The 27174-nt window shown below is 45.8% G+C and overlaps 1 protein-coding gene across 1 annotated transcript in view; it reads left to right on the plus strand.

Moving 5' to 3' along the window:
• Positions 1-27174, plus strand: part of LOC115326531 (cytochrome P450 3A11-like) — a 69249-nt gene that overhangs the window by 15576 nt on the left and 26499 nt on the right. The window contains exons 8-10 of the mRNA XM_040209029.2: positions 111-219; positions 2590-2677; positions 3754-3862. Coding sequence (XP_040064963.2) covers positions 111-219; positions 2590-2677; positions 3754-3862 — 306 coding nt within the window. The remainder of the gene's footprint in view (positions 1-110; positions 220-2589; positions 2678-3753; positions 3863-27174) is intronic.

Genomic DNA, 27174 nt, shown 5'->3' on the forward strand with positions numbered 1-27174 from the left:
GAGTCCCACGTCGTGCACTTGGCTAACTGTAGAACTACCGCGTTTACTTGTCTTAGATCTGTTGTTGATCATTAATAATGGTGACGGAATCTTAATTTTATGTTCATTAGGCTCGCAGAGACGACCTCCTGCAGCTTATGTTGAATGCAGAAACTGAAGAAGGGGCAGCTCTAAACGTTCACAAGCTCACAGTCGAATACGACGGCGACGTGTCTAAGCGTGAGCTATTTCATTTAATTAAATACATACTATCTGCTAAAAAATAACCAGCAGCTATCACACAATAATAATAATAAAAATAATAATCTTTATTGTTCAATGTCCTACGTAAACTGTATACCTACTTTGACAACATGTCATGATTGACTCAAATGGCGATAATTGCCTATTTTCTAGCGTAACTTATACGAAAACCATTATAAAGCACGCTACGTATGCAGTGAATACCACAGATTGCAATAAACTCACCCCCCCCCCCTCAAAAAAAAAATTAACTATAAAAATTAAAACATGTTAACGTGCATAAAATAACCTAGAGTCTACAAACCTGTACTGACTGATGCCTTAAGAAACGCGAAGGGAGGCGGGCGGTGGGTGGGGGGCTATTATTTTCTACATCTGCTTTTATTATTCTTCATCTGGCTCACTTATCAGCTAGTTCTGCCCTTTCGATTGTTTTTAAGCCTTAAGTAGAATCGACAATCTTGCCTCGCTTTCGTGTCTGAAGCTATCATCAATGATAATCACCATTCAACACTGTAGATATCCAGAATCGATGAATTATTCTTAACCGTAATGTAATACCTCAGACTGTGGTGCGGAGATATTAAGGATCTTTCAAGTCGAAGAAAGACGTAGCAGTAGAAGATCGGCTCAAAGCAGCAAAAATCTTTTTTTTTTTCGCTCCTTGTATTTACCAATGTTAACATCACGGACATATTCAGGGAGACGACAACCGAATGACCTTTTAATATCAAGACTCTGGTACCGGTAGACAGATTCATCTAAACCAAGGTCTCCAAACTTTTTGGCTGAGAAATTGAGCATCTGTCGTTATCTTGAGGGCCTATAAATATATTCGTAATTATAAATACGGAAACACAAATATAATTCTACTGATAAGCATAAAAATACAAACTTAAAAGTTAGAGTAAATATTTAAAAACAAAGTGGAGGAGTATATAACATATACGTATCATTATGGAAGTAAAAATTCAGATAATTACGGCATAATATTTGTGACCCAGAAATCCTACCATGCGTAAATCAAAGCTCATAGGAAATTTTGCATGAACGTATAGAAAGGGCAGAAGACGAGTGAAAATGATTAAACTCATTCTGACAATATGAAATAGATACGACAAACGACTGTAAGACAATATACATGGGAACGCAAAGGAACTTTGGCATGCGTAGTTACACAGATATACAACGGTGTTACAGACACAAAAGGATTAGAAATGGCGATGACAATGTCAAATGAATAATATGACTAGAGGACGCACCTAGTGGGTAACAAGAACATATGCAGTTTTCCCAAGTTTTTTTGTTTTTGTTTTGTTTTTGAGGGGGAGGGGGGGGGGGGGGTTGGTTTACCTTTCGGCGCTGTTCGTTTACTCGAGCTTTTGCGCCAGCAGCTGCGGTTTTGCTGAAAGCGGAATGCGGGCCCGTATTCATACAAAGGACCGCGGCAAGCCACGGGCCCGTCGGTAGACCTCCACCTGCCGGGGTCTTGAGAGCCCTAATCTAATCTGTAAAACGCTTTCTCAAACTGGCTATCACATTGAGAAACTTTCTTGCACAGCGAACAACAAACCTGTTGTCTTTTTCTTCATCTTGAAAGTTTCTGTTTTTTTTTTCATTTTTCTGCATAAGAGTTTCAGGTGTTACATTATGATCGATTACCAGCAGCTCGTCTGCACACTCACCCTTATCTCGTGCATCATTCAGGCATTTCTTCGGTTAATCTGGCAAACTTCACATTTCGGTTCCATGGGCACTCGAGCAACTTTCTCGGGCTTACAGCGCTTTAGAACTTAGAACTTCTGATTCGAGCTTGCCCTCGTGCGGGTAATCAGCTCCCTATTCTGGCCATATATTATAAATGGTCCCAGAGTTGCAAAAAACAACGTCAAAGAAGCCGCCGTGTCGCGATTTTGTCGGTTGCTGCTAGCATCCCAGGCAAAAAGAACGACCAAACAACAGTGTCGCTGTCTGTTGCGGCATCCCAGATAATGGATGCCGTAGCTTCAGTCGATGGTCAGGCTGAACAGTGACCTGCAGAAGAGCAGACATCTGCCGCATCCACCAAAACTGTTGTGAGACCGCCAGGATCGCGAACTTTCGCAGAGTGACTCTTTTATGACCTTATCAGGTGGAAATCAAGGGAGTATTTTTGAGGGCGTAGTAAACACTCCAGTCGAAAACACGTTCCAGGTACCGTCCTAGAGCGTTTTTCTGAGCAAGACTATTGGGATCGACGTGCACAGACCGTGCACATAGCATTTCCGCGGGTTTTCTTCCGTAAGGCAAAGAAATTAACATTCTCAAAGTTATTGCCTCGAGCTCTAAATAGTCTTCATTTTACAGCCACGGATACCAATCTGGACAGTCGAAAGAAAATGGTCCTCTCCAATGCAGAGGTTGAGGCCAACGCGCAAGTCTTTCTCATCGCTGGGTAAGTTAGCGTAGATCGTGGTATTTAAAATAAAACAAAGACTATAAAATTCAAAGAACTTGGCGAATTCTGGAGTAGACAACTTATAAACAAACTTTTGTAAAAACCAAATATTTTTTCGGAATGGCATTATCATCTACTAACATTTAATCCCATATATGTTCCCATTCTCACTCCCAGCATGGGAGAGAAGGAAAGCATAAAATAAAACCAATATCTATGCTGGTCTGAAATGAGTCCTTCGCGAAATTTGCCTCCTCTACGTGAGCGCTTTGTATCGCCCGCAGGGTTGGTGCCGCTCAATATCCATTGAACACTTTTCGACTCGGCCTTCAAGGAGCACCAAACCACTCTTCCGATAGCATGTTTATGGTCATAACTCAATCAATGGCTAAAATCCTACAATAAACATTCACATTCATGCGTGGCCAATGTTTTCATTAAGATCGGCATCAAAAGTGGATTACCTCAGGAGTATCGTAAGCACCAGAGGGCGTTCTCGGACGAGAAAAAAGGCTACATCTGAAGGACTTTTCCGTTCGTCTGACAGGGCCATCTGGTGTCTGCGGTAGTTCCCAGTGATCGATGTTTGATACCGAATTTAGTAGAGAAATCGTCGACGCATGCATATAAAGTTTGTCTTTTAGGATGGTTAGAGCCCATAGATTGAATTATGATCATAAATAGACTTCCGCAGAGAGTGGCTTAGCGCCCCTTTAATCTCATTGGGACATAGTACTCACAGACCGATTACGTACCTTGGAAGATTCAGCCTTTTGTGACTTTAACTTGAACGCTTTAAACGTGCTGCGCTAATTAAATCCTATGAGGTTAACTCATACTAGTGTTATAAAAACTTACAACTTAAGAGACTCAGAACGTGGCAATAACACTTCGTTCTTATCCGCTAATGCTGTTATCTCATTGGTTGTGGGGGGATGATAACGTGTAGGAGACTCTCCAAGCCTTGCCTCTCTTAAGCTGACGTGGTGCGTTTAGAAGCAGCAACATTGGAATATATTTATCCCGTAATTATTGCAAGTATCACAAGAGTGTTATATATATTTTTTTTTCAGTACTCAGACAACACGCACGGCTTTAACGTTCACGACCTACCTGTTGGCGAAGTTCCAAGACGTCCAAGACATACTAAGGAGCGAAATAACTGCCGTACTGGAGAGAGACGTAAATATGTTTAATGTTTTTTCTTTCTTCCATTTCTAAGCGGAGTTCAATTCGCAGAACTATTTGCCCCTTTCCAACACTATTGTGACATATTCAGAAGCAAGGGGGAATCGGTGGCCGAGTGGTCTAGCGCACACCAGCTCGGAACACGTGGAGCGAAAGCTCGCGCTTCAGAACCCAGGCATCCTTGGCTCAATTCCCACCCCTGCCCGTTTCGACCTGGATGAGCATCGTACTGGCGTGCGGTCGTGTATCACTACTGCGTGGTTCACGTTAAAGACCCCAGGCTAGCAGTTGTACTGCACCGGCTAAATTGCTCATCTACAGCGAGTGACTCGTCGCCACTTTCAAATGGCTGACCAACTACACTCGGTATAAATATCCACACAACCCCAATTATTTTGCAGAAGCAATGCGGAATGTTTTTGATGTAGCTTTCTATAGACGATTGCAAGCTGGGTGACTGGCCGCCGCCATGTCTCTGCTCGAGCAGGCGCGCCCGTGCGATTACGAGCTTGCCAAAGCTACGTTCACCCGCGCGTCGCACGCGCTTGCACGCATGGGGCACCACTTGTGGCGCCATGCTTGCAATTGTCTATACTTCGTTTCAAATTAGCATGGACTAAATACGAAGGTTGTGCAAGCGCGTGCGGGTAGCCTTGACTGCCTTGACTGAAGCACTCGCTGCACAAGCGCTCGTGCAGCCACTAAGGCCTCTTCCATAGCAAAGAGTTCGCGCTTTTAGCACGCGCGACTTGCATTCGTCAATTCTAAGTTTAGACGAACTATAGTGATGTTGCACAGACGAACCTGGTTCGCATTTTATGACTCGGCAGCACGATCATCGTTGTTCGTGGCATCTGCCACAACTAGCGTCATTGGTGAAAGAGTAATGCGAAATTCACACCTTTCGAGGGTGCACACCTCAGCATACACCCTGCCCTTTCGCTATTCGGTATTTCTTTCCGCTGCATGTGCTTGTTTTTGTTTGTTTTTTCTCTCGCCTACTGTGCACTTTCTAACTATATCTCTGAGCACAGTACCGTAACGCGTCCTCTTGGCAATTTGTATGGCGTGTTTTAAAGCTGTCGACTCATAGGCCCAAATACACTCAAAGTCGTGTATTCAAGGTCACGAAACGCCCATGGCTGGAGTGCTCGTGGCTGAAGCGATGGTGGCTGATGCGCTCGTGGCTGAAGCGATAGTAGCGGAAGCGGAAGCGGCTGACGCGCCGGTGGCTGAAGCGCTAGTGCCTCGGTCACCCTTGGCTGAAGCCCGGTGTCGTAAGCTGTGAAGCGTCGCTCGTGTAAGCCCCCGTCGCGTAAGCTGTGGTCGCATAAGCTCGTAACCGCCGTTCGCGTAAGCACCGGTTGCGTAAGCTCCGTTCCCAAGAGCGCCGGTTGCGTAAGTTCATAAGCGCAGGTCGCTGAAGCTGGCGTTACCTAACGTCCTTGACGTCGCCCTTGAGGTCGTCCTTGAAATCGTCCTAGAGATAGTTCTAGAAGTCTTCCTATAGACGGCGTATTTAACGTCGTTTTCTAGGACGTTCTCCTTTAGGTTGTCCTAGACGTCGTCCTTGAGGTCGCCGTAGACGTCGTCCAAGATGTGGTTCTTCAAGTCTTCTAGGACTTCGTCAGTGTCCAGTTGCAAACCACTGAGTGCCGCACTCAGCCCCCCCCCCCCCCCCCCCCCTGGGTTTCCGAAGTAGCGGTGCGTGGGCTGTCATGTGTTTGTGTGTAGTTAAAAAGATGGATGCGGTTCCCTCCACGAGTGATACGGGTGGGGTTCCTTCCACCAGTGGTATGGATGTGATTCTTTCCACGAGTGATATAGTTGACCGTATCCAAGGACGTCGACGTACTCTGATCGGCAGGGAGTACACACAACAAAGGGGTGACCAAATTACGGTAAGATCCATTGGTGGATTCTTGGGGAGTCCGTTAGGTTAACCTTTGCAAGACTCCCCAGGTAGCACGCCAGAGGAATGCCCAACTTGGGCAAAGGTCTGGCAAACATAAGGGCCCAACTTTGGCGCAGTTAGGTTTTTGCACCATGGCATTCATCAGTGCCAAAGTACGGTGCCTAACTATAGCCTTAGTTGGGCGATCCTATGGCATGTCAAAGTTTGGCTCTTCTCCGGTACGCCAGAGGAGTGCCAAAGTTGGTGCCATACTTGAGCCATAACTGCCATAGTAAATCCTAATCTGGGAATTCGGGGCATGCCAATTGGTTTGGCATTTCTCTGGTCTGCCAGAGGAGCGCCAAAGTTGGTGCCATACTTCAGCCATAACTGCCAGAGCAACGCCTAATTTCGGTATTTGGGACGTGCCAAAGTTTGGCTTTTCTCGGGTCCGCCACAGGATTGCCGAAGTAGTGCAATACTAGAGCTATAACTGCCACAGCAATGCCCAATTCGGGTATTTTGGACATGCCAAAGTTTGGCGTTGCTCTGGTCCGCCAGAGGAGCGCCAAAGTTGGTGCCATACTTCAGCCATAGCTGCCAGAGCAACGCCTAATTTCGGTATTTGGGACGTGCCAAAGTTTGGCTTTTCTCGGGTCCGCCACAGGATTGCCGAAGTAGTGCAATACTAGAGCTATAACTGCCACAGCAATGCCCAATTCGGGTATTTTGGACATGCCAAGGTTTGGCGTTTCTCTGGTCCGCCAGAGGAGCGCCAAAGTTGGTGCCATACTTCAGCCATAGCTGCCAGAGCAACGCCTAATTTCGGTATTCGGGACGTGCCAAAGTTTGGCTTTTCTCGGGTCCGCCACAGGATTGCCGAAGTAGTGCAATACTAGAGCTATAACTGCCACAGCAATGCCCAATTCGGGTATTTTGGACATGCCAAAGTTTGGCGTTGCTCTGGTCCGCCAGAGGAGCCCTAAAGTTGGTGCCAGATTTGAGCCATAACTGCCATAATAAAGCCTAAACTGGGAATTCGGGGCATGCCAAGGTTTGGCGTTTCTCTGGTCCGCCAGAGGAGAGCCAAAGTTGGTGCCATACTTCAGCCATAACTGCCAGAGCAACGCCTAATTTCGGTATTTGGGACGTGCCAAGGTTTGGCGTTTCTCTGGTCCGCCAGAGGAGCGTCAAAGTTGGTGCCATACTTCAGCCATAGCTGCCAGAGCAACGCCTCATTTCGGTATTTTGGGACGTGCTAAGGTTTGGCGTTTCTCTGGTCCGCCAGAGGAGCGCCAAAGTTGATGCAATAATTCAGCCATAACTGCCAGAGCAACGCCTAATTTGGGTATTTCGGACACGCCAAAATTTGGCGTTTCTCTGATACGCCACAGGAGTGCCGAAGTGTGCCATACTTGAGTCATAACTACCAAAGCAACGCCTAATTTCGGTATTTCAGCCTCGCCGAGTTTGGCTTTTCTCTGGTCCGCCACAGTTGTGCCAAAGTAAGTGCCAGACTTGAGCCATAACTGCCGCAGTAAATCTTAATTTGTCGATTCGGGGCATGCCGAAGTTTGGCTCTTTTCTGGCTACCCACTGAAGTGCCAAATAAGTGCCAAAAGGGGCAAAGAAAGCCGAGAGGCCAGCCCAAGTTTCGAATATCTCTGGTGTGTCACAGAAGTGCTATTTTACGCGTCCCAGAAGAGAAATAAAATAAATAAGCGTTGGAAGCACGATAGTAAGATGTCATCACCTCCGTTCCCAAGCAGCACGGCAATACTTTGCAGTATCGTGCCAGTGCCGGCCGAAAGTCGGTTCCAATATCGCTCAACTGTCCAGTTTTGCACCACCGTTTGATACCCGGCAGGTATTGCCGTACAGCTGTTTCGCCCCGGCCTAGCGTTCGCGTAATATTGTGCGAAAACTCTACGATGCGTCTGCTTCGTATTGGCCGAACCTCGTGCAAGTATGTGTACGTTGCATGTCATTTGTTGCGTATCCAATCACTTATACGGACAAACAAATTTTTTCGATCGCTCCCAGAGGTTTATTAAACAACTATCATTACACACAGTGTATTCTCAACATATTTACAAAGGTCACAGTTCCCTGTAAAACGAAAAGAAAATTATAAAGTACAATTAACACTGTCCTCATGCCAAGCAAAACTCATCACACGTAAAACCGCGGAGAATGAAAGGAAAGCAGGACGACTATCAGAATCATGCTTGCAGTGCACTTACTAATAAAAGAGCGATATCATGTAATCCTTGATAGATGCATAATCCAACTCAGGCACCCCACAAACACATTCGAGGAAGAAGGTTGCGCACATTCAACTGACGTCTCGTCGTCGGCGAAGAGCAGTTTTTGTCGAAGCGTGTCCAACAAACACATCACAAGTATTCCACGAACTCCGGTGCAAAAAATGACTGTTACCGAAAAATTGGCATGGATGTATTCCGACCGTTTCCGACGAAAAAACACGGCCGCGTCTGCAACGCACGAAAGCAACAGAACACTGAAGAGCCCAGTTCGAAAACCGGACCTACGTGGCCTGCTTATTTCTATAACTAGGCAAACGGCGAAAACGACAGCCCCAGAGATCCCATCAGCGTGACAGACAAAGTCACGTGACAAATTTTCGTCCAAACGTTTTTGTCCTACGCGTCCTATGTAGAGAGGTCACGCTGAGTCACGCGTTTCGCTTCATCCTTTTGATTTGCTTAAAGCGGCTGTCGCGCTCGCTGACAGCCACACGAAGACGCAAAAGCAGGTGGGGAGGATTTGCAAAAGGCGAGGTCGAAGGGGCATCAACAACGCATAAAAGGAAAGGCCGCTTCTGCCGGTGACCTTGTCGCCTTGCCTAGTCTGTCACCGTTCGGCTTCCATTAAAGGGGTCATGAAACGCTTTTCCAACTTTTTCCTGTTTCGCTTTCCTCCTCAACTCATAAATCGCGCATTCCACCAAACAGTTAAAGCAGACGAAAAGGGGGAGTCCCCTCTTGCTCGCACTCTCGTTTGTGTAACCCCGGACACATCCATTCTCCCCCTAGAAGATTAGCCCGTCGCTCAAAATTCAGACAAAAGTTGCTTTCCCCACCCCGTTCATTCCGAAGCTGACAGTGCTGTTGAAGCTACATGCTCGTTGGGCCAGCCACACTTGCCACGTGAGCGTGGCAAATGTGGCTGCGGAGAATGAACTCAGGTGATGAAAGGGAGGCGGCTGATTGGTCCGAAAAGCGCGTAGCTTCCACCACAATGTCAGCTTAGGGGTGAAGGGAATAAGTGAGGTCCGGTTGCGTGTGACGTCAGTTTGGACCCGATAACGCGCTTTTGGGACCGCGGTTGTATCACAGTGAAAAGGCAGAGAGGTTGCGAAGGGGAGGAGGTACGAAATAGTCGGCTCTGTTTTCAAATTTTCGCACTGAAAGTCAGGCTTTTGACTTTCTACCTTTTTCTTTTGGTCCACCGAACGATGTGTTATTGGTAAAATCCCAATCTAAAATAATTTATCCCAACCCAAAAATTGTTTCATGGGCCCTTTAAGGGCCTCAGAAAGATAATCTCCTTTCTTGAGAGCGAAATGGACGGGGTGGTTATGTTTTCCGGGCTTGTCGCCATCCGATAGGCCTCAATTATTTCTCTCCCCATTTGCTTGCAGTGGCCTCCCATGGCTGTCGTGCCGGTGAAATTAGGAGCGCAAAAATACTCCACAAGCCGGGCGAAAACGTAATAAATGTAATAACAAAAACGGCTTGACATAACAAAAATAACAATTTAATTAAACGTTTCGCCTCCCATGCGGGAGGCATCTTCAGTAGAGCGCAGAGCGAGTGAGAGTCGCACAAAAACGTTCGGTTATTTAGGCATAAAGTTTGTGTACACGTCCGGCAGGGGCCACGGTTCTTGTTTACCAGCGATGAATCACTTCCGCGTTTGTCGTTCTGGATGAACCAAGATTCCAGCAGCTTCCTCGGTTCCCACCTCTTATCCCCCTCCAAGGTCGATGCCTTGTCAATGTCAAATTGGTGTCCTGACGTCCATGCGTGGTCGACGAGTTCGGTCATGAAGCGGGTGGCGGTCCCGTGCGTGTTCTTTTAGTCTTGTTTTTCTTTTTCGTCCCGTCGCTCCAATGTAGGAAGGGTCACATTCCTTGCACTGTGCCTGGTAAATCACGACCCTTTCTGCATCTGGCGGGGTCGGGTCTTTTGGCTTGGAGATAACATTGGCGATTGTTCTGTAGGGTTTGTATACAGTTCGTACCCCCAACGGCCTAAGGCCGCGTCCCAATGCCTCCGAAACCCTTAACGTAACGTGTTCGTTCGGCTCGATCCAGGCACCGATGGGACATTTGTTTGTTGGTCAACAAGAACGCATTTCTCTTAATGAGTTGAAGTCAGACAGCTCCATCATGATTTTAAAGGCCGACAAAGGAAAAAGAACCGTTGTGCTTGATAGGGATGACTACATGAAGAAGATGTATGAAGTTATAAACGACAGATGCATCAGTGACGACCTATACCGTCGTCTCTTCTCCTTTGACGCCGCGACACCCAAGATGTATGGACTCCCCAAAATTCAGAAACCGGTTTGCCCCCTACGCCCGATTGTATATTTTATTATTTCATCCACTTACAGCCTTTCCAAATACCTGGTTATGATTCTGAGCACTCTTACAAGAAAAAATGAGTTTAGCGTCCGGACTTTCCATGACTTTGTTGAACTTATACGCGCTCAGACCCTGCTACCGCACGAGGCTATGGTATCCTTTGATGTGATTTCATTATTTACGAATGTCCCCAACGCCCTGGCGGTTGATGTCGCCCGTGACCGGTTGTTGGCAGACCAGTCGTTGTCCACTCGCACAACCCTCCTTGTTGAAGACGTTATACTCCTTTTGCGTTTTTGTCTCAACCAGTGTAATCTTAGTTTTAATGGGGACATGTATCATCAGGTCAGCGGATGCCCTATGGGGAGTTCAGTTTCCGTAACCGTCTCGACATCTCGTCATGGAATATGTTGAGGAAAGGGAATGTCTGGCATTGATTTCCCCGTGAAATTCTACCGTCGTTATGTCGATGACACTTTTGTAATGGTTAACAGAGAGAACGTAACTGATTTTCACCGCAATTTGAATAGTGTCCACCCCTCAATTCAGTTCACCTGCGAACATGAAACCGATAGTACCTTGCCGTGTTTAGATGTACGTGTCCATAGAACTAGTGAACCTTTTTTTAAGATGGAGACATCCGTATATCGTAAACCATGTGACAGACACAACTTTCTTGACTACCACTCTCATCACCCTACTCAACACAAAAGCTCAGTTGTAAGATCGTTACTTCATCGTTCAGAAACTGTCCCATCTAAGTCAACACTTAGCATTCAAGAACTTAGCCATGTGCGGGAGGCTTTGAAAAAACGTAACTACCCCGACTGGTTTGTCAATCGCGTTAAGAAACAAATGTCCCGTCGACGCCCGGATCGAGCCGAACGAACACGTGACGTCGTGTGCATCCCGGAGGCATTGGGACGCGCCCTTAGGCCGTTGGTGGTACGAAAGAACAATTGTCAATGTTATCTCCATGCTAAAAGACCCGACCGCGCCAGAGGCAGAAAGGGGCGTGATCTACCAGGTGCACTGCAAGGAATGTGACGCTTCCTACATTGGAGAGACGGGACGAAAAAGAATAAAAAGACTAAAAGAACACGCACGGGATGTCGCCAATTCCACGAACGCTACCCGCTTCAAGTCCGATCTCGTTGACCACGCATGGACGTGAGGACACCAATTTGGCTTTGGCAAGGCATCGACCTTGGCGAGAGATATAAGGTGGGGACCGAGGAAGCTGCTGGAATCTTGGTTCATCCAGAACGACAAATCCGGAAATGATTCATCGCTGGTAAACAAGAACCGTGGCCCCCTGCCGGACGTGTACACAAACTTTATGCCTAAATAGCCGAACTTTTTTGTGCGACTCTCACTCGCTCTGTGCTCTACTGAAGAGTCCTCCCGCATTGGAGGCGCAACGTTTAATTAAATTGTTATTTTTGTTATGTCAAGCCGTTTTTGTTATTACATAAATTAGGAGCGCAACCGGGACATTTTCTCCCGTGAATGACGATCGGGTGCTTGGACTCCGAAGCAGCTCTTTCTGCGTCCATTTGATGTTCTCGGAGTCGGTCGTTGAGGCATCGCCCCGTTTGCCCGATGTACCTGGTCCCGCAGGACAGGGGGATCGCGTACACTTCCTTCGCTTCCACTCCTTTCGCCAAGATTTCTCTTTCCGGTACTCCCACGGAGCGGGCGGGTTTTGAGGTTGAAACCGAAGATAAAGTTCGCTCTTTCCACTTTTTTTTGCGTTTCCTCCTCTCCTGCCCTCCTTTCCTCCCTTCACCGCCGTCCCCCGAGGGGCCAACACGGAGAATGGATTAGGAGACGCCTCCGTTAATCCGGCATAACCCGCCGTAGAGGGGGCGTGCTGCTTGACTAAAGATTATCTCGCTGCACAAAAAAAAAAAAAAATAAATAAAAAGTAAATAAATAAATAAGAAAAAGAAAAAAAGAAAAAACGTCGCGGGCAGCGATTTAATGCGCTTTGCCGGATGCGTAATGCTTCGTCCGCCTTGAACAAGCTGGTATGCGTTGGACTAACATTTTTCGAAGCGTTGCAGGTTTAGTGTAGGTCCTATCATAATGGTCCTGCAAGACTTCCCTGTCCGCCACAAGCTAGCCAATAATTCAAGGACATAACGACGGCAGCGTATTCAAACATTGTAAAATAAAATGTATATAATATTTATAAGAACACCATCGTCTTCACTGCTTGGCTTTCAAATTTTTAGCGCCGCAAATAATCGTAATCAAAATATTTTTATTATTGAAGACCCCTCGTCGTGCATCGAACCCAAAAATTACGCTTACGTGAAACATGATTCGGCGCGGGAGCAACTCGAGTCACCGTAATTTTTTTTTTTTTTTTCTAACGTGGATTTTGTTTTTTAATCTAACTGAGGTACCACTGGCAGAACACGAATCGCATACTTGGAAGGATCTGAAAACTCATATAGCTGGTTGAGTGAATGCAATACTATCGCATTCGTTGAAGCTCGATTTGTTGATTCGAACTTCAACAAATCACACGCACCCATTCTTCCTATTTCTGTTTACCCAGTCATAGTCGTTCCCTCACGATGCAATACGAGTACAAGTAACGGCAGTTTATGCAATGTTGACGATACACAGTCGTGATCGCACGGTTTTTAGAAGCGCTATAGAACGAGCACAAGCGTCGAATTTCGGTACTCTGATTGATTTCTGTCTTCCCGCCGTGACACCACACGAGAAAAGCGATTTCGTTATGTCTGTGAAACTAGGAACAAATAAATCAAGATATAATCCCGTAATAAAACAACTCGAAATGGATCTCTGCAGCCAATACCCAACCGTTCGCGAGGTGACTGGGCAAAAGCATATATTACCTCCGTGCCTTTACCCTCTGCGCACCGCCAGAGAGAGTCATACAAACGCCTTTGCGCTATTATCAACACGGTTGCGTATGCAAGCCGGTAGTTTGACTCGGCTGGGATTCGTCCCTTCTGACTTTCATAGCTCTCTATGAAACCAGAAAGGTAGATACTTTTCTCCATTGGGTTGGTTTGCCCGGGGCCTCCAGTTATTTACGGCCAAAATCACACTAGAGGCGCTTCAGCAATGTTCACTCTGGTCGACACACGTGCTCCTTAAAAATGCCTGTCGTCAACTCTTTCCCAAAAGATACTTGAAGAGCCAATCTTAGAGACCGACGGATAACGAGGCCTTAGACCTCAAAGAAATTATAACAGAAATTTGGCGTCGTCATTCCCAAACTGGTGTCCGGACGAAATCCAGGGTTGGTAATAGTAACATAAGATACGTAAGGCAGAACTCCCTGCCATAAATAAAATGATTTGGCTCACGCCAATGTAACGCGAAATAGGTGCAAAGAGTTTTGCGATAGGAAGCCTGAACTGAAAAAAAAGGAAAAAAAAGAAAGAAAGAAAGAAAGAAAGAAAGAAAGAAAGAAAGACTGAAGAAAAGGAGAAATTAGAAAAAAAAATCTCTGGTGACTTGGCAAAAACAAAGTCTGTTCATGTGATTTTTCTAGCCACGTGACCAAACAAAAAAAAACGAAAAAAAAAATAACACGAGAAAAAAAAAAACATCCCCTGCCCGGTTTCGAAGCTATACTCCGTTTCACCTTCAGTCCGAGCGCAGTGGACGCCACGAGCCATCCCAGCCGATCCAGCGCCGGGAGAAAGTCGCGTGACCTGCCGGTGGGGCGGAGCGACACAGGGAGCTCAAGGTCGCATGACACTCCCTCAACGCCGCATTGGCTGGGATGGCTCCTAGCGTCCGCTGTGCTCGGACGGAAGGTGAAACGGAGTATAGGCCCTCTTGATCGTGAAACTAGCGCGCTATCCGTTGCGCCAACATAACTTTTTTTTTCTTTCTTTATTGCAAGTTGCGCCAACATAACTCTGCCTGTAATGCTCACGCATTCCCACATCATAGGCGAAAGCTTAGGTGCCTTCGCAGTTTTTCATGCATGTGTTATTTTTATTTGTGGCAAGGGTTCACGTCCAGAATGCTTTTAGAGTTTTCGACCAAAACGAGTTTTCTTCATCCGAGTCACCTTCTATAAAAACAAAAACCTTCAGTCTGAGCGCAGTGGACGCCACAAGCCGTCCCAGCCGATCCAGCGACGGGAGAAAATCGCGTGACCTGCCGGTTGGGCAGAGGGACACAGGGAGCTCAAGGTCACATGACGCTCTCCCCAGGCTGGATTGGCTGGGATTACTCCTAGCGTCCGCTGCGCTCGGACTGAAGGTGAAACGGAGTATAGAACCAGTAGACCGCACTGGGTCGTCCGGCTAATCAAGCAGCTATTTTCAAATTCTCTGGCGTGCCCGTCCTCGGATCCGAGGTCGCCGTTTGACAAGCTTAACTTTCTTCCACCTGGTAGCCGGAACCTCCACGGCCAGCTTTGTTCCGTCCCCACTCCCTCTCGAGAGGATGGCTCGCCCCGAGGCTAATCCCATTCTCTAAACCTTTCCATCCAACGCTTGACCTTTCCCTCCCCGTCCCCCAGCTTCGGGAGAGAAGGTTCTTCTCTGCAGAACGTCCCGTTTGTACAGCGGCTTTAAAGTTCAGAGATTGTCCTGTCTTTATCGTCCCTTTTGTGTCTCCACTTTTTAATGTTTAAAAAGTATCAACACGCTAAAATAGTACAATTTCCGGGATTTCATTTTCATCCCCTATGTGTGATGCGGGAACCGCGCCATAGAGCCACGGTCGTTTCCGCACTTTGTTATCACTAGGATTTGACAGTGCTCAATCACAATGCAAGACACGCACAGAGCCACGCTCGCTTTTGCAATGCGCCGCATAAAGGGGTGTCCAAACAGGACACGACTCCGACAAATCGTGAAAATTGAAGGGGGCTTGAAGCGGGCGCGCCCGCTTCAATTTTCACGATTTGTAGGAGTCGTGCGTTTTGTAGTGTCCTGTATGGACACCCCTTAATAATGATATATCTTGAGACGTGTGCACATCCGTCTTGCGCATGTTAGCTCAATGGCAGCACTTTCTGTAAAGGCGGATTCACACCGGGGATAGCAGTCGCGCGATCCAACTAAATCGCATCGCAAAAAAAAAAAAGAAAAAAAAAGTAATTAGTTCGTCAATTTGGCGTGCGCGATGAGCGAGTCCAATGCCTTCTTTGGCGAGTCGCGTCTCAAAAACTCTCGCTCCGAACGCCGTTGGTTGGCTCGGCCTCTCCGCGACTAGAGTGCATCGCAAAACGTCGGGTCAGCAAGCGACTGCTCAAAACCCGTCACTTTTTGCCCGCGATGGTCGCTTTTGCGATGAAAGTTATGGCGCGACTAGATCGCATCGCCGGTGTGAACGCGCCATAATGTCGAACCAGTCTCACGGCGCGTCCCGATATTGGCTTGTGTACCTACGCACGAGTAAAACATCTGGCACAATTTGCGTTTGAAAAGCCCGCTCCAGCCGCGTCAAAACATTCAGCCAACCTTTGGACTGCAGAAATCAAGAGACACCCAAAATAAGATAAAGTTGCCAGCCGAATAAACTTGATTTCTATTTAATTAAGATGAAGACCACCCGCGTGCATCAAATACCTCATCAGCCGAACTCCAAGGCAGTAAGCCTAGTTCTGGCACTTGTTTGGCACCTTTGGCCCGTCGCTGCCAGATCACAGCCACACTATCGGGAAGCGAAGCCTAACTTGGGCACTCGCTTGGCGACTTGGGCCCAAAGATGCGAGATCTCAACCGAACTACAAGGTAGTAAGCCTAACTCTGGCACATTTGTGGCGATTTTGGCCCGAATGTGCTAGGTGACAGCCGAACTGTCAAAAAGTGAAGCCTAACTTTGGCATTAGTTTGGCGATTTTGGCCCGAAAATGCCAAAGCTCTGCCGAACTACAAGGTAGTAAGCCTAACTCTGGCCCATCTGTGGCGATTTTGGCCCGAATGTGCCTGGTGACAGCCAAACAGTCAAAAAGTGAAGCCTAACTTTGGCATTAGTTTGGCGATTTTGGCCCGAAAATGCCAAAGCTCTGCCGAACTACAAGGTAGTAAGCCTAACTCTGGCACATCTGTGGCGATTTTGGCCCGAATGTGCCTGGTGATAGCCGAACTATCAAAAAGTGAAGCCTAACTTTGGCATTAGTTTGGCGATTTTGGCCCGAAAATGCCAAAGATCTGCCGAACTAACGGGCAGTAACCCTAAATTTGGCATTTGTTATTCGATTTAGGCCCGAAGATGCCAAATAATAACCGAACTACCCGGCAGCGAAGCCTAAGTTTGGCACCTGTTTGGCGAATTAGGGCCAAGATACCCAGACTGTTGCCAAGGGAGGTCAGGTTTGGCACTACTTTGGCTTCTTCGGGCTTTTTAATGCCCTAAACTGCCAGACGCAAGCCAAGTTTTGGCCCAGAACTCGGTGCTGCCTGGGTCCACACACGTCCCCTATTGATAAACGCTAACACTGACGCCGTGACGAGGTCAAAAAGAGACAGCAAAAGACATACAAAGGAAGCAAAAGGAAAAGCCAAAAGAAAAAAGTGAAGGGAACAGCGCTAGCGTTTTCCCAGAAGAGGACGTTGGTGGCGCTTCCAAGGGTAATGTTAACGCATTCGATAAGGTTGAGGCCCCACAGCGGCCATAAAAATGATGATATAAACAGATGTCTGAATCCCATTTCACACGCTTTGTTGCTTCCTGGAAATATTCATTATGTGTAAATATAAAAAATAGGAAACTATCGTCATCTTGATATAATAAATGTTTGAGTATATTAGAAATTCTGCTCACTGGGAACACGTGTAAAGAGACGTTTTTGGCCGTACATGGTTTGTTAGTACAAATGGGCAGAGCTTAGTGTTGGACCGATTCGGTTCGAATTTTTAAACGATGTAGAAGAGAGTGCTTCCTTTGAATATCGTCGGAGTTTGCTATTTTCATCTTGTATTGACAACTATATTTCTGGCAGTATAATCTTCGTGCGAGTAAATTCCGGATCGATTTCCACGACAACTACTCGGTTTTTACATCTCACAATTGTAACTGTTATTAATGGGTATATCCTGAAAATGTCTGCCAAATATCATTTGGATTGGTGCCTAATTTTTTTTTAAGGAAAGTCAATAAAAAGGACCAAACAGGCGAGCATTGTTTCGTAGCACAAATGCACCGCCGTTAGTTTTCAACACAAGGTATCACAGCTTCATGCAACGAAACTTAAATATATGCTCGTCCTCATATCGTGATCGTTTTTTCGAAATTTGCGTTTTGTGTTTTTGAAAAAAAAACTATTGAATTGCAGAAAAATATTCACATTCTCAGACACAAGAGGATTTTAATATATATATTCTACTGCTTGAAAGACAATGTTCGTGTAAACAAGAGAGATCACTATCGTGTCTCCAAATGAGCTGCTTTTGATTTCACTAAACGTCACTCAGTTTTGTCTTAAGTCAGCGACAAGCGTACGAGCAAGTTCTTTTGACCGATTCTTGAGTTGTGACCAAAATTTATAATCTATTTGTACATAAATAATTTTAGGGTGGCGTTGATTTTGTCCTTGAAATATACATGCCTAAGCAGATGTGCATGGGTGGAAAATGGCGGCCCCAATAGGGCCGCCAATATTCCAATATTTAATGGGAAAATGGCGGCCACTAGCCCTACATTTGGCCGGAAAATGAACGTTTGGTTATGCTCAATTTAAAAATGTCTGTGAAAATAAGTAAATAGTTTGGGGGACAAGCTGTATATTTAAATCAGCAAATATTTCGAAAATTAAATATCAAATCGATTTTCTTTAAAAATAACAATTTCTATGTGGTTCATGTTTACGTACGATTGTGTTCTATCAAAAATGTAATAAAGAAATATAGTATTTTGTTTTTATGACTGGAATTGAAACTTGAAACTTCTCAATAGTGCGTTTTGACGGCGTCTTCGCATGGTGTAATGCTGGACAATATTGTGGCATTAATATAAATAATAACCAAAATTAATACTTTGCACGTAACCTTAAAAGTACCTGAAATAGTGCGCAATGCGAAGTAAAGTTATTTTACTCCGTAAAGTTTTCCAACTCGCACTTCAAAAGATTCAAGTTTGATTTTCGGTTATATACACAAAATTCGATATATATTATTTACATTTTATGATATATCACGATCAAACATTTGTGTTGATAAAAAACGAGGCAAATGTAAATAACCAATTTTAATTTGTACTTATAATATTGAAATTATGTAAAATAAAAACAGCTCCATTTGAGCTTTATGGAGATATCAGTGTCATTAATATACCTTACATAGGCCTGACGTAAGAACTTGCAAAACTTTGCTGAGAATCATCAACGGGAGATTGTCAGATATTTTGTTTTATGATTTTAAAATAAAAGATTTTTGTTTTGTTGTACTTACCATAACAAAATATATTTTTAAACTGGCAGAGTCCTCGTGAAATATCTTGAGGAGTGATAAAATAGCAAGCGGTTAAACTTGCGATCCCGCACTGGTGAAGGAAACGTCAGTTTTGGCCTCACCCGCTTCAGTAACAAATGACCTTAAAAAAAAGATAAAAAAACCGCCAAACTTGCAGTTTTTGCTCCTTTAAGTAAAGTTATTAAATGTTCCATAGAGCGACGCCGGCGTGATCTGTAGCATCGAAACGCCACTTAAATTCCCATTGGCCTCGACGCCTCATGTGGCTCCATAGCAACAACGTCATCGTTGCTAACGAGCCAGCCGAATTGCTGGCGGTGCAGTGGGAGGGGGGACGCGGGTATACGCTGGCCTGAGGTTAGGCTTAACGTTAGACCTATCGTTAGGCTTTGAGGTCTAACGTCGTGAACCGGTACGTGCAGCTGTTTGACCTGGAGGGGGTGGGGGGGGGGGTGGGGAAGGGGGCGGGGGAGACGCGGGTATGCGCTGGCCTAACGTTGGGTCTAACGTTAGGCCTATTTGTCACGCTTTGAGATCTAACCACGTCAGCCGGTACGCGCAGCTGGTTGAAGTGAGGGGGCACGCGGGTATGCACTGGACTGACGACAGGCATGCCGTTAGGAATAACCTTATGCTATGAGGCAAAGTTCGGAAACTGCCGTAGAGCCTCCTCTAAAAAGTGGCACCGATCCGTACTCGAGAACCGAGCTAATGTAAAGTTCCTCAATTCTGCTGGCTGCCGCCGTCCCAGAGTGGAGGCAACTCTGTCGTCTGCTAGCGGAGCCGCCATATTGCCGCCTTCTTCGCCCGCCGAGTCTATGTGGAACAGGGCTTATGCAGCTGTTTGTGAGCTCTCTACGCAGTTAGTGAGCATTCTCACCTGTGAAATGGAGCGTGACCACTTCAAGACACGTAACGTCACGCGTTTAGTGAAGTATGCGTTTGATATCCCATTTACAATTACTATTTAGTCCCAATATAACGCAAAGGTGCTCGCGAAAGTTCCGTCGGCTGCCGCTGGCATTCTGGTCCAGTTCTTACAGATGGTCGATCTATGAAAGTACGTTTGATACCGACTTTTTTCGTTATCATCTGCTGCAATACCTACCCGTGTTTGGCCTTGCATTGAATGAAGAAAATGAAAGCGATCAACGAACGAGGTGCAGATATGAGCATATACGTTCTGCTTTCTATCACCTCTTGTTCGCCGATTTTGTTATCGTGATAAGTTCTGGATTAGCATTCAGAGCTTCTGAAATAAGAACTCCATAATAACAGACATCCCATGAAGGCCTGTTGAGGTTATTTGTGGTTTTTAATTGGAAGGAGCCAAATTTAGAAACCAAAACTAAGCCAATATCACTGGAATCTTTGAGTATACTTGGACGCGCTCTGCTTCCAAAAGCTATGAAACTGAAATGGGCCATTTCATGCAAGAAAAACCACTGAACAGGTGGCCGCTGTGCAGGGTTTTGAGGTAATTTGACAAGCAAACATCTCCGTTTTTTCCGTGGCTCATTTAGAATTGAAAAGTGTCTCACCTGTTGGTGCAGCTGTACTAAAACCTTACAACTTAACTTTTCAACAAAAAAAAAGAAGTTGCTTTCCTATTTTGTGTGTGCGCTGGCACCAGCACACGCACAGAAGTGCACGCACAAATCCAGACAGATTTAAATTTTTTTCCTCTATTCCCCTAAACGGCCGCAGTAGGTGTCTATAAATTTTGTTTGCTGGCTTGTTTTCTCAAAAGACCTTCCGCAGACAGAAATCAGAATATTTTATTTGTTACCCTTACATTTTTGCTCATCTGTTTCCTTAAAAAGCATTAATGCAGACAGAAATCAATAGATGTGCGTTTAGTTTACAAATATCTTTAGGTAAGTAACATGTTATATTAGATAGGTTTATAGTATTAAGCACTAAAATAAGAAGAAGCATTACAATTAACATACATGCTGCCTTGCTCTCAAATGAAAAGTAATTCTCAACAAAGAGTATCAGCACCTGCAACAGGGTTGTATTGAAGAACATTTTACAACATACAAAAGTCTTATAAAGCAAGTTTAAAGTGGACAGGATGGAGATCGTTATGTGGTGCACTCAGTACAGGATTCATTACAACACTTGTTTACTTGACATTTTGAAGGCAAAGATATGGGCAGTAATTGAAGTTTAGAGTATTGTTTAGACATGGGTAAGATTTGAGGAAGAAGACCCGAGACTAAGGAAATGGGAATAAAAAGGGCAGATAACGTAGAGATCTCAAACAACACGAGGATTTATTTGACACAGCAGCTTGATATATACAAAAAACAGGACTCACAGATGCCTGTAGGAGAAAACCCAGAAATAAAACACACATTAAATCCAAAAGAACCAATCACACACAACCAAACACAGATTACATAAATAAAGTGATAACACACCTAAACGAACCAACTTACCAAAATAAGTAATAGTAAATAAAACATATCTGGGATTGTACAACAATACCATACAAAAAACAGGACACATAGATCCCTGGATAGGAATCCACAGATATGGAATCCATATTAGTTTTTGTTTTTAAATAATCAAACACGCACTTTCCAAAAGAAAAGTGGCAACATACATTTCCAAACCAACTTACTGAAACATGCAGTAGTGCAAAAAAAAATCGGTGACTGCACAACACAGATGTACAAAAACAGGACTTCTAGGTGCATGCCTGGATACGAAAACAAAGATGTAGAACACACACGGAAAATCGAAAAGGATCAATCTCTCACAATCAAACAGATACATTCCACAAGAAAAATGACAGCATATCTAAATAAACCAACCTACAGGAACACTTAGTAGAAAAAATAAATCTGGAACTCTTGAGAACTGCCAATTTGTTGCCATTGTTCAATGGAAGCAGAACTCCACGACAGAGCCATCGGCCGCCGGAATTCTCGGCGACTTTTTTGCCACGTGTCTAGAGTATGGGCCCTGCTTGTGCTGCAGCCTGTGACCTAGAGCCATGCCACAAAGCGACTCCTGAAGCACTCTGAGAAAGTTCCGTCAGACTGACCGTTCAGTTGTCAAGCTGGACCTCTAACAAAAAAGGAGGGAATTAAAAAATAAATAAGGCCACTATAATTTGCGACGCCCTAAGCAAGCAAACTAGAGGCTGATGCCAAGGCCTTAACTCGAGCCACAAAACTGCAAGCATTGCATAGCACTGCGGCTAATTTTGTTGCCTACGTGATCCATAAACTTTTGAGTAATTTTCTTTCTAAACGAGCCAAATCCATGTAGTAAAAGGCAAAAGATCAATGGGATTTTTTGTTTATCAAATTAGCTTTAAGTCCTGTACCACAGTCTCTATTAGTGGTTTTGCTCACATAAGATGACTGGTCTCAGCATGATAGCTCTTCAGAACAATGCATGCCCAGGTATACGAGCTCCAGCAAAAATTGGCTTAGCTTCGATTTCTGAATTGAGTTCATACAGACAACAAAAACTGCCCATCCTTTTTCGACTTTCCTCAGGCTAATCCAATGCCAGCAAAAGTTTTGCTCGAAAGCCCTGCACATGCTGCCCTGTGTTTGTGGCGCAGATAAATCTTGAGCCTCAGCCGGGAGTACCGATCTATGAGCAGCTTGTCTGCCTTCTACCTGTGCTGGTTACAAGTTGGACGATTGCCAGCAAACTTGGAAAGCAAGAATGTGGCCATCGATTTGACTGGTGACTTCAGGCCTGAGAGGCTCTCTGATGCTGCTAGGATCTTAAAATACTCCTCACGCCTCTGCAGCATTTCCATCACACCGGTGGTAGGGTAGAAAAGGTAACTAGCACCTTGCACATACTCCTTGTGCAATGTTAGCGAACCAAACCGACTGTTATTCCCACCAAGCAGTGCGCTTTTGCAAGTGTGACAATCATCGATGCCTTCCATCATGCCCTTCAGGATGAATCCTCCCACGTAGCACGAAATATCCTCCTCTTCAATGGAGAGAGATTCTACGAAGATGTTCTTCACAAGTTGAAGGGGTTCAGGATCGTGAACAGTGCGCTTGGTGCCGTGAGCGAGCAGGTCCGCCAAGTAGACACTGTTGTCTAGCTCGTAGCTTGACGAGCTTGGTGTGTGTAGAAACTGGTTCACACAGACAAGTTTCAGGGCGCACTTCATGTCATAGGTGATTGGTACTGGCGTTCGGAGTCTGATGACGGAAAACAAATTCTCCAGGCAGTCCTGGGTGACTCTTCCCGTGAGAAGAAATCTGTACCCTCGGTCATCCAGGAGGCTCTCCTGCAGCTTCGAGACGACGTGTATTTCTATGAGCAGGGCCGCCTGTGAGGGCTTCCAGTGGCCGGTCATTCCGATCTTCATCGTCTGAATGGTCTTAACAGCAAGGGATAGTGTCTCGATAGCATTGGACTCATCCATGCGACTCAGCGCAAACACGGGCTGACGGGCTGACATGAGCTTGTACCACTTCGAAACAAGTCCATAAATCAAGCTGTCGATTCCGCCTCTCTTGGCAGCATTCCTCGATCTATCAGGTAGCGAATTGCTGGAGGTGACTCATGAAACAACTTCACAGCTACACCAACCTTCAATTTCGTAAAGTGTCCAGTGCTAGTGTGAACTTCCGAGAGTTGAGGAGCAAACTTAAGTTCATGAGGTGAGTCATACTCAATGACGGCTTCGACATAATCAAGCTTCACCTCACTGGTAGGCAGCTGATGTTTTGCCACGGTCTCATCACTGAGCGAGAACACAGTTGAGCTGATAAATTGTCCCCGAATATATTTTAAAGCATGGGCAGGATTTGCCATGAATAAAAGTTCTCTCCCTTCCAAGTGAGGGTGAGGGATTGGAGCAACGGTTTGGGAGTTCCTGTGGCTGGAAAATCTCAGCTTGCGCCACATGGCCCTTTTGGCAGATCCCACATCACATGTGACAACAAGGAGCCTCAGAGAAATTTCCGAGCACAGGTGGACAAGCTCAAAGACAAAGTCTTTCAAAAGAGAGCCACCAACGGATCGTCCAGTCAGGTGATATGCACTAATTACCTGGTTAATTAAAACTTGTTGTTGGCCTAGTTGGTTCATGATGCAGTATAGAGGTTTTTTGCGCGACACAGGGGACAATTACAAGCGAGTAGACACGGACAAGTGCTTGTCCGTGTCTACTCGCTTGTAATTGTCCCCTGTGTCGCGCAAAAAACCTCTATACTGCATTACCTGGTTCCAGCGAATATTCAGGCCTCCCACCATAAACGCCAATGCACGGTATGCAGCATCCTTAGGTCGATCTGGTAGTGTCACACCACCGAAAAGACAGTCCTCTGAACGGTCATGCTCATAACCTTGCACGATCTCCATCTTATCAAGAAAAAGTATGCAGTCTTTTTCGATGTCCTCTATTCCCAGTGCCTTACTCTTTAAAACATTGAATACCTCTGTAAGAATGCCTGGAAGGAAACTTAAGCCTTGCAACATTCGAGCAAGGGTTCTGTTGGACGGTAACCGATAGCCCAGAGTCCTTAGTGTTTTATAACCTGATGTCCCACATGCATATTTGATTTGAAAAGCTTGCTTGATAGTGTTCACAGACGATGTGCAGCCTTGGGTGTTGTTTCTTGAAAGTGCACGAAGCTGATCGTCATTCAGAAACTTCATACTACCCTTTAGATTTTGGATTTCCTGTTCTAGTGTTCATACCTTTTTTTCAGGCTTTTAATGGTTCCACTAGCCTTCTGGTGATTTTCTTGCAACTCTGTGTACTTTCGTGTGACATCAGCCAGTTGCTTTTTTAGTTCTGCACATTCTAGCCCATCAGGCCTCTTGCTAGTGAACGGGTTGTCCCTAGCTGCTAAGTCATAAGGATCATGAAAGTCACTCCCAGCTGGTGCAGGTGTACATGGGACATTTGTATCACACGCAGCCGGAAGTGGTGAAGAACTCCTATACTCATCTGTATTCATGGCAGATACGGAGCCTCACCTGCTGCCAGGTGACACCGACAATGAGCAGGACAGTCATCTTCAGATGATGGGATCTCGCTACTGGGTAGAGCAGTTGGTGGTGGAGAGCTCGGGTTCTGATCCAGGTTCCTATCAAGTGTGGCAGCCACCTGACAACCGCCCTTGGCTGCTGAAGCCAGAGCAGATTGAAGGGGGCATCTTGGCTTCGGTGGCTTTCTTCGCTTTGCTGACGGTGGAAGACATATAGCAAAGTTTCTAAGAGACTTCAAAACATAGACATGTTCCTGCTCTTACCTACTCCAATATGGATATAGTTTTGCTCGCTCATGGCTACTGCCGACGTACGAGAAAGGGTGCGTACTGCGTGGAAGTTTAGGGGTCTCAGCCATATAGGACTTCAATAACACTTGGAAGTATGTCTTCTTGTGTTTAAAGAGCATCATCGTTCGAATTGAATGGAGAAAGACAATCGAATGAAAGCCCAAATGTGATCCCGCCAGCCTCACCTGGTCAATCCTAGAGTGTTGATACAGTTGTAGCCACATGCGCCAATGCAATTAATTGCAACTTTCTAAATTGCAATTTGCTCCTAATTAATATGCCGCCGTTTCTTGTTATGTACATGGCGGCTGAAGATCAAATGATGCTGCGCAACATGACTTCGTTAGTGTCCGTGCACAGCGTCAGTCCGTACTGAGACCGCATGTGCTTAGCAGCCACTGGTTGTATCCGCCTTTAGCGTTAAAGTTGAAGTAACCCATCATGATCAAAGGTCAGCGCATACCAGGGCACCAACGCTATAGCATTACGTATGAACCGCATGCAAGCGTTTTGGCGAGGGACAAGACAAGCGACAGCGATAAGGACCCGCTGTCACTCAGTCACTTACGTGACGAGGCAAACCGCATGAAAGCGACGGGAGCAAGCGATGCGAGAGCCGCTGCGATGTGGCTCCACGCAATAGCTTTTAAATTCTGTGCTTTGCACTTGGCGTGGGACATCTCCCAAAGGATCCTCCCTCACTCCACCTCATCGATGAGGTGTTTACTGAAGCGACGCTTGTCGTCTGGGTTATTAACCATCGCAGTCGGTGATCAAACGAAGCTTCATTAATATACAATTCTAACTAGCCACGCTGTCGCGCTACCGAAACGGTAGCGTCGTAAAACGGAACATTTTGTGTTTGTGGCTAATCGCTTAAGCCACTTCCGGGCGATAAGTGACGTTTTCTAGAAACCCAGAACCGAACGACGCGACGAGTGACGGTCAGAAATTTCTGTCGTTCGTCGCTGACTTATTGCTTGTCACTGTCGGTCGTCTGAACCCGATGTAAGTGATTTAGCGATCGACGAGACGAGCGACGGCGACCAACACAAGAGACAGAGACGAAGATTTCTTAGTGTCGCTTGTTGCATTGCTCAGTCCTGGACTTGGCCCAGCAACGCGAAGAGCAACAGTAAGAAATCTCCGTTACTCTTCTTGTTGCTCACTGAAGCAGGTACCGTACATGCGGTTCAAAGGCACTGTCGCTTGTCGCGTCGCTAGGTTTTTGGAAGGCTGAACCGCATGTAAGCAATTTAGCAAGCGACGCAGACAGTGACGAGCAACGAAAATTTCTCACTGTTGCTCGTTGCGTCACGCAGTTTTTGAATTTCTAGAAAACGTCACTCATCGCTTTGGTCGCATGCTGCCAGGTTTGCCTTTTCGCAGGACTGACCAAGTGACAGCAAAATGGGTCGCTTGTCTCGTCACTCGTCCAATTGCTTACGTGCAGTTTATATTTAATAATATCCCGAGAGATGCCTCATCCCCAAAGGATTCCTCCGTGTCAACCCAGGGTTTTGGCGAGGTTTTTTTTGCTAAACGTTCAAGTAGAGTTTATTTCTAGTGATTGCACTGCCCGGGCTGGTGGTACTTACGACAGTATGCATACTTACGACGGAAGGAAAACAAAGTTCGGACTGCATTCGGCTTGAGCTTTTGCCACCCATCAGGTCTTCTCTTTCCGAATGCACTGGATTCAAAGTGGGCCTGAAAATAGCATAGAGGGCATCATTTAAAGAAGTAGACGGTGACATAACTTACTTTCTATTTATCGTTATTAAAGTTAACACTCCATTAGAAACAGGACAGTAGTCGCGATACTAAGCGCAAAAGTTTGATAGCTAATCATTACTTTCGGGACGTTCATCAAACGAGAAACCGTTCCTACAGCACCAGAGCGATATCTGCAAAACAACGCCAACGCCTAGCTCACATTCTGCATTAGCAGCGTCGAAAGGACTTCGGGACTAGATGGAGTAAAACATTAAAATTCTGCCGGTGATCCGACTGCTTGGGGCGCACACGAACATGTCCTGATGGTCGATAGAATTGACGCGCGCACCTGAGGATATACGCCTCGCAAGTAGGCTCATTTTCGT

Source organism: Ixodes scapularis, unplaced genomic scaffold, assembly GCF_016920785.2.
Source record: "Ixodes scapularis isolate PalLabHiFi unplaced genomic scaffold, ASM1692078v2 PGA_scaffold6__148_contigs__length_123643588, whole genome shotgun sequence".
NCBI classification, from domain to species: Eukaryota; Metazoa; Arthropoda; class Arachnida; order Ixodida; family Ixodidae; genus Ixodes; species Ixodes scapularis.